Genomic DNA, 12,092 nt, shown 5'->3' with positions numbered 1-12,092 from the left:
TGTGACGACCAAACAATAGTTCGTATAAACTCAGGTCTTACACCTTTGCAAATTCATTGTCTTTCAGTAACCTTACACTCCTACAAGTAAGTGAAATGTAAACCACACAACTGCAGACACGACAGTAATAGAATTCAGTTAGTTTTGAGTTGTACCATTAAAACCTAAAATATGTTTTCAGTATATTTATAACAGCTGTATTTGAGTTGCTTTCTGAAGGCCAAAGTGAACAGCCACAATACTTAAAATTAATATTTGAAATGTTCCCCAACTAATTGCTCAAAAACATCTTCGTTAAATTCTTACAAAAATCATTTTGGTCTATAGAATTCCAACATCCACCAAAACCAAGAGCTTATAACAATAGATATATAAAATATATTTTCAGGGATTCTTTTTTGAACAAATAATGAAACAAAGATCAATCACCACATTATCATACAACCCAGTTTTATCACTTTCACATTTACAAATATACGTTACTCACAATAACATTCAGATAAAGCCAGAGCTTTTCAGACAAGAACAAAGACAATAAATCAGATACAGATAATTCAACAATATATTAAGAGTAACAAAATCATTAATACATTAGGTAAAAATTAAAGTTTACTCCCAAGCCAGTGTTTATCCTTCTGTAATCATCTAGGTCCTTCTTGTTTTGAGGTGCCTCAGTGAAAGCTATGGCTGAATAAACAAAACGGATTTATGCGAGAATGACATAGATGCGACAATTTCTAAAAAGAGATCATACAGATATGGGAGCAGGGTGCTCGTGAATACAGCCAGGACAGCAGTGCAGAGAATCATGAACAAACAAATCGCATTCCACGCAAAATGCATTCTGACACACTTTACATATGTAAACCTGTGTGGAAAAGATAGAAAACCAAGTAAAATTAGAAAAAAATTATCACCATATAGCACTACAGTAGGGCAACAGTTGTGTCATCAAGACACAGTAAATAGACTGTATTGCTAACATCACAGAAACCAAATTGAATTAAAGTTTCGAACAGCAAGTATGTCCAAAGGGCTGAGCTCGAGTCACTGTAGATGCTTCCAAATGGCTACACAACTCTCTAGGAAATCCCTTTCCACACTTCTATAGACTTTGCAGTCTAAAAGGCCGAGACTGCATAACAGAGAACCCTAGTTAACCATGAGATAAATTTCCACAAATACTCTTCTGGTCTTTAGAAGACTATATGAAAGGATCATCTCTACTTCTGACACCCCTCAATGCAAATTCCAATGCAGTTCAACGTACTTACATTTTGATCTTTCATTTCTCCCTGGCAGCCTTGACAATACCTAAAAGCAAAATTGTGTATTTTAACTAAAAAAAAGGTCAAGGTTGTGTAAAACTGTTTAAAAAACATCTCATACATAGTAACAATTCATGGCAATTATTTCAGCTATTCAACTGAACACACAGGATAACTGTTAATGGGAACTACAAATATTTCTTATTGCCAGAGGTGCCCCAAAACACCCAAACATTTAACAGTGTCTCCAGCAGCAAAGAAGCTGCTGCCAGCTATTCTTACTTTCTGACAAAGAAATTACAGGGTCCACAAGTACACTCGTTATCACAAATACGATTTGCATACCGTTCCCCCTGATATTCTTCCAGGGGAACTTCCTGAAAGGCATCCAAAGGAAACAAGTGATGATAAGACCGAGCCAGGTGAGGTGCAGACACTAACGTAAGACCTGCAAATAAAGAGACATCAACATTATTATAAGAGAGGACTTACTGAAAAGCTTTTCTGTATTAAACAGAGCAAAAAGGAAAAAGACTTTTTAATTACTCAGTGGTTCAGCACTTTTAAGAATTAAAAACCATAAAATTATTTGTTAGCTTCCACAATCCACACCTGTAATCCTTTTCAGAATTAGATCCAAATATAAATTAAAGAACAAGCAAATGGCCCAAATTTCTAATTAGAAGATCTAACTCAGTCTTTAGAAGAACTTTTACAATGCACAGTTGTAAAAGTACTCATGCCATAAACAAAATGCAGCTATAGAAGAATCTTCTGATTAAATCTAAATGCGCAACTCCTCTTTGGCAACAATGGTTCTGCAGTTTCACATCACCAGTTAAAAAGGTGCCAACTACAAAGCTCTCCTGCAGCCTGCTATAATACTGCTGAAGCCACGCCATAGCCCTGTTTCAGCTAACACAAGTCTGCTGGTTTTGGCTCAGATAAGAGTTAACTTTCTTCACAGTAGCTAGTATGGTGCTGTTTTGGATTTGTGCTGAGAACAGTGTTGAAAATACAGAGATGTTTTCGTTACTGCTGAGCAGTGCTTACACAGAATCATGGCCTTTTCTGCTTCTCACACCACCCACCAGTGAGCAGGCTGGGGGTGCACAAGAAGTTGGGAGGGGACACGCTGGGACAGCTGACCCCAACCGACCAGAGGGATATTCCACACCACATGACGTCAGGCTCAGCATATAAAGCTGGGGAAAAAGGAGGAAGGGGGGGATGTTCGGAGTGACAGCGTTTGTCTTCCCAAGTAACGGTTAAGCGTGATGGAGCCCTGCTTTCCTGGAGATGGCTGAACACCTGCAGGCTGATGGGAAGCAGGGAATGAATTCCTTGTTCTGCTCTGCTTGCATGTGCGGCTTTTGCTTTACCTATTAAACTGTCTATCTCAAGCCATGAGTTTTCTCACTTTTACCCTTCCGATTCTCTCCCCCATCCCACCATGGGGAGCAAGTGAGTGAGCGGCTGTGTGGGGCTTAGCTGCTGGCTGGGCTTAAACCGTGACACAGGCTAGTGTTAGCCAGGGCATGGGCTGGCACAAATTTTGCATCGCTCACTCACATGCAGTGCAAACTTCTGAGCTCTGGTTCTGCTGACAGCTGCAGCTGTGAAGAATCTGTTGCTGATACATAGTCTCAGTGTAACTCAGTGTAACTGTCTCCAGTTACACTATTACCTTGCTGAAACTAAACTCATGCTAATATGAAAACCTTGACATGAAACTAGGACAAGGTGACCCAAAACTAGAATTATTTCATCCTCTTGCCAAATACACGCATCTTGATAATACCGACCACGTTTCAGTCATATGCCTGTAGAAGCTAACAGGAGGACAGCTGTCGCTCACATATTAATACTATAGAAAATGCTAATCCTCCCTCCCACCCTCAGTAAGGGGCGGGGGGGGACACGGACTACACACACCATTGGTTGCACAGGCCATTAACATTTGCAAGACCGGAAAGGCTTCCATTTACAACTCTACAGCCTTTCATGTGTCACTGTGCAGCCTGCCCTTCGGTTCAACTTTGAAACCTTTCATCCACATACTCCCAGGGGCGAGGGGGTACTCCTGTCCTTTCACTCCAAAGCACTCTTTATCTTCATGGCCTTGCACTGAGGAGTCTGAAACGTTGGTGTGTCTGTTAAATCAGGATTCTTGAGGAAATTATTACCATTGATATGTGAATCACCCTTCTTCCCCCCTTTCCTTCAGAGCTTTTAGTATGTAACATTACACTAGGGAACATGATACAGCTTTACTGTTACAGGTCTAGTCCTGAAAGTCCCCTGTATGAAGCTGAACATCCCGGGACACAGGAATGCAGGCTTCTTAAACCAGAGCTGGCTTTTAATTCCAAAGTATAGTTGAATTTTTCTACCCCTTAACTCTCTTACCACTAACTCATAATTCATCTGCTCACCTTTTCTTGCTACTCACCACAGATTTTGCATTCCACAGGAAGTTCACAGTACTTGGCTCTGCACTGGGGACAGAAATATCCACCCAGTGTAAGGCCTGGCTCACTGTTGTTTTCCAATTGCCTAGAGTAGAGAGAGACACTTTAATACCTAAGAGATAACACTGTAACACTACATAACTACAAATACTACATAGTTCTCACAAAAAGTAGTTTAAGAAGTTTCACTAGCTTCCATGCAACAGTTCCACACCTATGGAAGCGTCAGAAAGCAATTGATAGGGTGACGTATCAGTAACCACATTTTCCCACAGAAACAGAACAAAGACCAACGTTTCCCACATAAAGGAGCCAATATATCTTTAAAAAATAAAGTTATGAAAAATAACAGCATTAGTATTTCTACTTACACACACACACAAATATTCCGTGTTGACTTTAAGATACACATTAGTACTTACTCTTTCAAACAGCAGACACTGTTTCCTTCTGAAAATTCAGACTCCCCTATCATCCCTGAAAACTATGATTCCTTTCACTGAGAAGAGCACTGGTACACTAATCAAATGAAGCCTCTATTTTAAACTTCCCTTTAAAGTCACATTAGTAAATAGATACAAAATACTTTATTCCAGGTAATACCCCTCATCCTCATCATTACCTTTACAGTGATAAAACTACTTGAATCAAGAAATGCAAGTAAAATTGGTAGTAATTACTTCAATACCTTGTAGCACCCTTGTGTTCTAATCACTGCACAACACAACTAAAAACCATTTACTACCTTCAAAGAATTTTAAATGTAAATTTTAAAAAGCGTATTTAATAGAGGTAACTATGGCCATATACTGAATGTGCAAATGGAAATAAAATTTCTACTGAGAAGTCACAAGACATTATTTACTTTTTTTTTCCATTTTATTTTGCAATATTTTCACTGACAAGCAGATTTTCTAAATATGACTAATTATTATTGAATTCTATTCTGCTCATTGAATTACAATAAATTCTACTTACGCCATGCTAAAGGATGGCTTTGCATCTTGATCAGATAGAGAAGCAATAGTATGCTGAGGAAAACCTGAAGAGAAAAACATCCCATATTACCAATTTTCAACACGCAAGTCATCTTTCGGTTTCTTACTTCAATGGAGAAGTTTAAAGATTATTCTAAACATTAAGGCCTATCTCTTTGTTTGTTTGTTTGTTATTACAGGAGAAGTAACACACTCTTACTAGGCATCAAATTCTTCCTAAAGGTGTCTGCCTACATCCACCAACAAATCCCTCATTTTATTTCCCCCAACTGAAAAAAACCTTTTCATAGACTTCATATCAACTGAAGCTCACTGGAACCCCATTTCTGAAGAACAGCTAAAAGAAAATTATTTGCAATGGTAGGAAAGCAGAAAGAGCACTACGTGAATGATCACTTGAACAATGGTTTCTAATTAAGGGGAAAATATTTTATATGCAGACACCAAGCATATATTCACTTTCCAAGTGCAGTATATGACAGATGAGACTATAGCACTTTACGGAGACTGTAACAGATACCATTCTTTCTACCACTTATTTTTTACAGCTCATGTCAAGTGGGCAGTTAATTTTTCTGATTGCTGCCCAGGCTTTACCTATAACAAGTAAATCTCTTCAGTACTTAAATCTAAACATAAAAATACATATATTCTTATCTGTGAAAACGGGTGGATGTAAGTGAGAAATCAGTGCTCTAGTTTGTGGCATTAGAGTTCCTATTATGGTTTAACTCTATGCTTAAATTTATTAAGAAATACATCAGGAGAAGAAAAGGTACCTAAGCCATTTGTTGAAAGAACACCACAACAGTGCTCCTAACAAACATGTACTACATGGCCAAACAGATGGATCTTACAGTCAGTTAAGCTTATAATAGTTGCCTTCTGCAAGGAAAAAAAACGAGGGAGAAACAAAATAGTTTTTCACCCTTTATTTCTACATATTACATTTCTACCAATTACTGTACAAGCGATATCATTCCACTTTATTGTTTCCAACTGCAGTTGAGTAATTGGTCTTATTTGGTTTAATTCTTAACTTTATTTAAAAGCTGACTACTTTGCAGAAACAACATCAAGAAAATTGCTACCTATTTAGCAAAGTAAAAGTTAAAAAAAACAATCGTGCAATGTCTTTATTATGCTTCTAACTATTTGTATGGCTTTAACACAGAAGATGCAAAGAAACAAAAAGACAAGATTTGCAAATCTTGTGCTAGCACTTTTACAAAACCATATCTTACCCATTCGAATAAGGGAGCACTCGGAACTTGAACTGGCAGGTGGAGGACTAACATGATGCATCAGCAGTTCCTTATAATGACTTTCATCTAAAATAACATGGTATGTTCCTGTAATGAAGAAATAAATGCCTTACTCTCAGATTATGAGAAGGTAAGAATACAAACATGTTCTCCAAATGACAGAAAACAACTTAAGTAAAAAAAATAATTTAGCCAACCCTGTTCCTAAAAACCAGTCCTGTTAATGCTACTGAAAATGACAAGTTTTAAAATGCGTAACACCGGAATGTTTAATCAGATATGAAGGCCCATAGCTTTTTCTCCAACATTACACTGAGGTAATGATATTGTAAGAGTTACCACTGTAATAATTGATATTAACGTGTTACATTAATTAAGCTCCACGTCACATGGAACACTAGGTTTTAAAATATATGTATTTCTTCCCTCTAGAGATGCAGCTACCAGCTGATAATAATTTCACTAAATACTGTGTATTTTGTAGATTTGGGAAACTCTTACATTTTCTGCCAGCACAACAAAATATTCATTCTTAAATACCAAAATGCATTAATGAATATATGACAAATTAGTTATTTAATTTCAATTTTAAACTTGTATTAGTAGTATAACTACTGAACTTCAGATACATACCACCAGTTTCTCGGGCAAGTACTGTACAAACTCGAACTTCAGCACTTAGGCCGATGACAGATACTCTGATCTTAACTGCTTTTAAACACTTTAAACGGAAAAAGAAAGCATATTCAAATTCATATGCAGAACAGAACAGTAAAAAGGTTCAAAATTTTAAACGAAAATTAATTGGCGATGACACTGCAACTGTCTGTTTTTAGTCTAATAGCTTGGATGTTCAATGTAGTAGTCAAACTTCACTTTTGTACCTTAATTAGATCATAGATGTTGGCTGGATCACATGTCGTCAGACTGCTGAAGACTACCAAAACCTCTCTGCTTGTATGTCCTGGCATGTGCCTAAAGAAAGTATATAGTTAATTTACTTCTGAACACTAAGCTACTTGTATGCTAAAGTTTCCAAGGACTTTGACATACTAAAGTGAGAAGATGACATGATATGAAGTCCCATACAAATTATAAAAGACTGGTAAGATCCTTCTCTGAGCACCAGAATTTCAAAAGCCAAACCTTTCCAATATCTAAAATACAGTATTTGATTATGTAGTTGTTATCTGGTTGTTTGCTCTAATGCTTAAGTTATCCCTGTACCTTATCTGTACTCTCACAGGTAAAATTTGCCTTCAAACCAGCAACACTGCAGTAAGTCTTCCTGGCCTCTTAAAATAAAAATCTCTAATCAGTTTATAGGTGTAAATCCATTACTTTCAACTACTGTCTTTTAGTTCTTAACGGAAAACTCTTCCAACTGGTCATTCAAGTTATTTTTTATGACATTGACTACTAGCTTTGTTCTGTCAGTGTTTCTAGCTATAATTATTTGTTAAAACAGTCTTCCACAAATATTTATCCCATCTCAACACCTCACACAGCAAAAAAGTTTTTTAAATCTATCCTACCCAAAAATTTGCCTTTCTAAAGTATGCCAGATTTTTGTGATTCAATGCTGTTTCTTTTCCTGTTCTCTTATCATTATTAACCCCTAACTCTGCCCTCTCTCATACCTTAGCAAAAAATTATTGTGGGGTCTTTCATCACCATATTCACACACGACATAAAATCACCTACTTCGTTTTAAATTATTGTTGCTTTTTATAAACAGCATTCCTCTAAATAGAAGCATCTTGTGTTAGAAAATTAACTTCTGCACTACTAGCATATTTACCAGTCTGTATTGTAAGAGGACATAAATCAGCACTATACTGATTATGGAAAACAAAGAAAACAAAAAACCCTCCATGTGTATACTAACTTTAAAGTCTGCATGGCCAAATTTAGGGAATTATATAGAGATGGCTCTCCACTGCAGTTCATATCCACTGCTTTCTTTAGAGCAGTTATGTGCTTTTTTGAGTTACCTGTAAGTGAAAAAAACAATTCACCTGAAATAGCAAGTTAAAAGAATTGAAATATTTAAAATACATATTTAATGAAGTGTACTTGTACAACAACAGTTTTCAAACTGTAACTTGTAACTCTATGTTTCTCCTTAGAAACTGACCTCTGGATCAGAATGCAGAAAACAATAAAACAATATATTAACAGCAAGACATTCACTCTACAGGCACTCAATTGTTAGAAACTTTAAGTTAAAAAGAATAAAATCACTGTTGCGTATCATTAAATGCTTAACGTGAGTGTGAAGCATCTCACAAAATGTTTCAGCAGAAACAGAGTTCAGTTTCCTCTGTTATCCTCAAAGTACTGTTCAAGGATTGATTGATCCTCAAATTCCTCAACTAAGTTGCTCCAGTTTCACAGGTGAATAAAGAAAAAAAAATTAAGACTTCACCTCTGAAGCCACACAGATTGCTAGTGACAGAAGACAGGAACCAAAGAAACCTTGCTTCTTAACATCTGATCAGATCTCACAGAACACACAGATGTCATAAAATACAAAATTAACAAACAGGGTGAGAAATTAACTTCAGGGGAAAAAAACATATTTTAGTTGCAATCTGGATAAGACTTGATCACGAACAAGCACATGATGACAATTCTAGATCAAAACAGATCTAAATAAAGACTCTGGTTTCAGATAACTTGCATAACTTCTTTTCAGTTAAAAATATTATGTTAACGCTACTTCACTTGCAGCAGTGTCATCCAGGTAGAACTTAAAATATCAAAGCAAGAGATGAAAACATCTCCAATTTAAAAAAAATATACTACCTCCCTACCTGAAAGTTCTGTCATTTTTTCAGCTCTTTTACTCTTGGTTACAATTAAGCCAACCTGGAGAAGGAAAAAAAAAGGCAAAACTTTTCTTAGCAAGCTTAAAAATAAATTGATTTACATTTTTGCTATATTTTGCCTAATACTTCTTTATGGAACTTAACTATAGAAGTTTTCTTGTACGTGTAACAACAGCAGCACACCACTATGCATCAGTTAACATACATTCCTGTATTTCCAGTACTTTTGCCACAAGGTACAAAAAGAAATCTTCTAAAATCCTAAATGCCTGAAAAAAAAAAAAAATCAAGTCTTCTGTGTTAGAATTTATGTTTAGGAAAAAGAGAATAGATGGGTTCTTATTTTCATTAGTTCAGGCAGAAACAAGAATTTACCAGACTAATGAGGAAAGGATGGGAAGGAACACATCAACAGAAAACAGCTTACTAGATAGTGTTAAAACTAAAACTAACTTTTAAAATAGTTTTCAGTTACTTTTTTCTTGCATGGTTGTACATACCTGACTAATAGGATTTTGGTCAAAGTACTCTTCCACAAAATATTCCAGTAACTATAAAGAAAAGTTAAGACTGTTAAAAACTAAATACAGTTTTATTCCTCATGCATTAAGTAAGTGGTACTTGCAAAACATCCAGTATTATTTTGGAAAAAAAAAAAAAGTTGGAAAAAAAAAAGGGGGGAAATGAGCCCTTCCTTTCCATTGTTTTCACCCTAGCGCTTCCATCCTTCTCCTTCCTTCCATGTTACCAACGCAATGTAAATTTCAGAAACTAGCCACCCCTTATTTTATTCACTTCGTATGCTAAAGTTCTAGATTACTGTTGGTGCAAAAGGAGGTTTATGATACACCAAAAAGCGCTAATCCGTACAAAATGATCAAAACCCAGGATTTCAATGCTTAGTGTTATTAGAGAAGACCATATAGTACAAGATGCACAGCTCAAGACCTCCACAGTCTGAAGCAGCAATCCAATTCAACTCCTGTCTAGCATCCATTCAAACCAGAATCCATCAAAACACAACTGGAAGAAAAAAAAAATTCTAGATGTGTAATGAAAGCATGTTTGTTCTTCTTTCATCCCTTATTACAGGCAACACTTCAGCTTAATTTCCACGTACTTTTCATAATCTGTCTTTCCATAATATGTCCTTACAAAGTGTTTTTACTGTACAGAAGTATTTGTGCAAGGCAAACTAATGTCACACAGATTTTACTATTCAAAAAACAGGAAAATTACAGACTAGCAACAGAAACAAGGGGAAAAAAGCAGGGATGAGAGAAGAAATGAGGCTATGCACATCATCTAGTCACAGGAGGCTGCCATTCTTTAAAACGCAAAATGGAACTGGTTTACAGAGAAACGGTGGATTAATAAGAGAAAACTTTTGAGTACAGAAATACCTTCAAAGTGCAAGTAAGTCTGTTCGGTTTTAAATCTTGGTCCTCCATAGTTCTTGATCCATCAACAACCACGTAAAGGTGACGCATCTGCATTTTCACCATAAGTGATAATCACTCACAGAACACATATTGAAATGAACTGTTCATTATTCCATTTACTTAAAAAAGCAACTACTTCCTCCCTCAAACAAAATTCAGTATAATGAGCTATGCAATCAACAGCAACTGAAAAAGTAATGCATTTTTTCCACTTTTCCTTCAAAATGAAAAAAAGGCTATCTTGAAAAACGCACACTGTTCTTTCCCTCTCACGATAAGCTATAAAATATGCATCGTTTGCACCCTCACCTCTTCATCTGAAGAGCTCAGCGCTGTACAAAGTAATGTTATTTACAACTCATTTAAATTATGCCCATTTTTCACATGAAGAAAAATCGACAGTGCAAGTGTGTGTGATCTGACTGCTGTTGCAAAACACACCCTGATACAGCGAACATGCCAAACCTCCACCTCTGAAGACTCATGCTTCACATTCCACACTGCCAATGAACAAAGAATGTTTCAAAAAACCCAAAAAGTTTGGTGGAAAACGCGAACTTTGGTCTCAAGCACATTAAGTCAGCAAAAGTGTATTTCAGATTAGGCATACCACCTCTATTCAAGTAGTTTTGGACTCAGGACAGACAAGGGTTATGACATTAACATACCATTCCAAGTCGAACTTGTCCATGGTGTTCATAGAGTCTAACAAAACACAAAAGGATTTAAGTAAGATGCAAATGAATGAATGGTTCCTAAAACAAAAGTCTGGAACAAATCCAATACTAGACTTCTGGCAAACATGAAGCAGTAACAAACCACTGACACTTATTTACACTGAAAAAAAGAGAATTCAATTACAAACAGATTTCATGCCTCTCAGAAAACAAACAAACAAAACCTACTTCTTAGTACCAGGTTTACTAGAACTTTCAAATTATATCCGAATTTGAGTATTTTAACATAATCTGAAATAAAACAAATCTAGATTTTACCTAGCAATTTTTCTGACAATTTGAAACACAAAATCTGATGCCATGATAACAAAACCCAGCTTGAAGCATGATTTGTATATTAAAAAAATGTTGAAGGATTTTCCCTAAGCAGTGCAAATTGCAATTGCAGTGCTTTGCGTTGTGTTTCATCAGATCAAGACCTCACCTCTTTAGCTAGCATACATATGGGGTATCTACCCTGTATACGTTCAGTCTTAAGATTAAAGATAAAATAAATTTTACTATTTTTTCTGGCACAGTTAATAAGTAGCAGGCAAGAAGCATGGATCTGGAGCTCTGAAGGGGTAAGGTCACAAAAATATATTGAAGGTGTGCCGATATGCTTATTCAACCTAGAGGACCCAGTTTCAGAATGCTTAAGTCCTCATAACTGACCAAGTATTATTAGCAACACATAATACCTTTTCCTCTTTGCCTTGAAAAGAATGTCCTCGATAGTAGCTTTCAGCGATCCGGATTCATCTTCTTTAAGAATTTCCCTACGCAAAACAGATCGTTATTGAGCAGAAGGGAGATTTTTCTCCTCTTTCACCAACAAGAAGGCAAAAGGAAAGCCTACCATGTTCTTTCGTAGCCTCCTTCCCAGCGCTTGGTCCGTTCGGGTTCGTCATCCATCTCCGTGGCTTCGCTCTGCCGCTGCGGAGGGCAACGACGGCCGCGCTCCCCACTACACTGAAAGCCGCTGGTCCCGGCCGCGGAGGCGCAACTCCCGCCCGAGGGGAAGCCCCGTTACGGTGCCGCACGGCGGGTGAAGGGGCTGTGAGAAGGGACCAGCCCCAGGCGCGCCGCCGGCGACCGGGA

The 12,092-nt window shown here is 36.9% G+C and overlaps 1 protein-coding gene across 1 annotated transcript; it reads right to left on the bottom strand.

Moving 5' to 3' along the window:
• Positions 1-748: 748 nt before the first annotated feature.
• On the bottom strand, positions 749-11,906 carry LOC104069106 (general transcription factor IIH subunit 2). The gene is made up of 15 exons (XM_009580620.1): positions 11,851-11,906; positions 11,693-11,770; positions 10,944-10,980; positions 10,237-10,323; positions 9,334-9,384; positions 8,819-8,873; positions 7,891-7,996; positions 6,887-6,977; positions 6,636-6,723; positions 5,982-6,089; positions 4,718-4,781; positions 3,721-3,824; positions 1,614-1,716; positions 1,275-1,314; positions 749-868 (listed from the first exon to the last, which is right to left on the bottom strand). Exons 1-15 carry the CDS (start codon positions 11,904-11,906, stop codon positions 749-751), a joined length of 1,188 nt encoding a protein of 395 aa, XP_009578915.1.
• Between the last annotated feature and the right edge of the window lie 186 nt (positions 11,907-12,092).

The sequence above is a fragment of the Fulmarus glacialis genome, unplaced genomic scaffold, assembly GCF_000690835.1.
Source record: "Fulmarus glacialis isolate BGI_N327 unplaced genomic scaffold, ASM69083v1 scaffold12266, whole genome shotgun sequence".
Lineage (NCBI taxonomy): Eukaryota > Metazoa > Chordata > Aves > Procellariiformes > Procellariidae > Fulmarus > Fulmarus glacialis.
The sequence above is the reverse complement of the archived record's forward strand: the minus strand, read 5'-3'. Positions and strand labels throughout refer to the sequence as shown.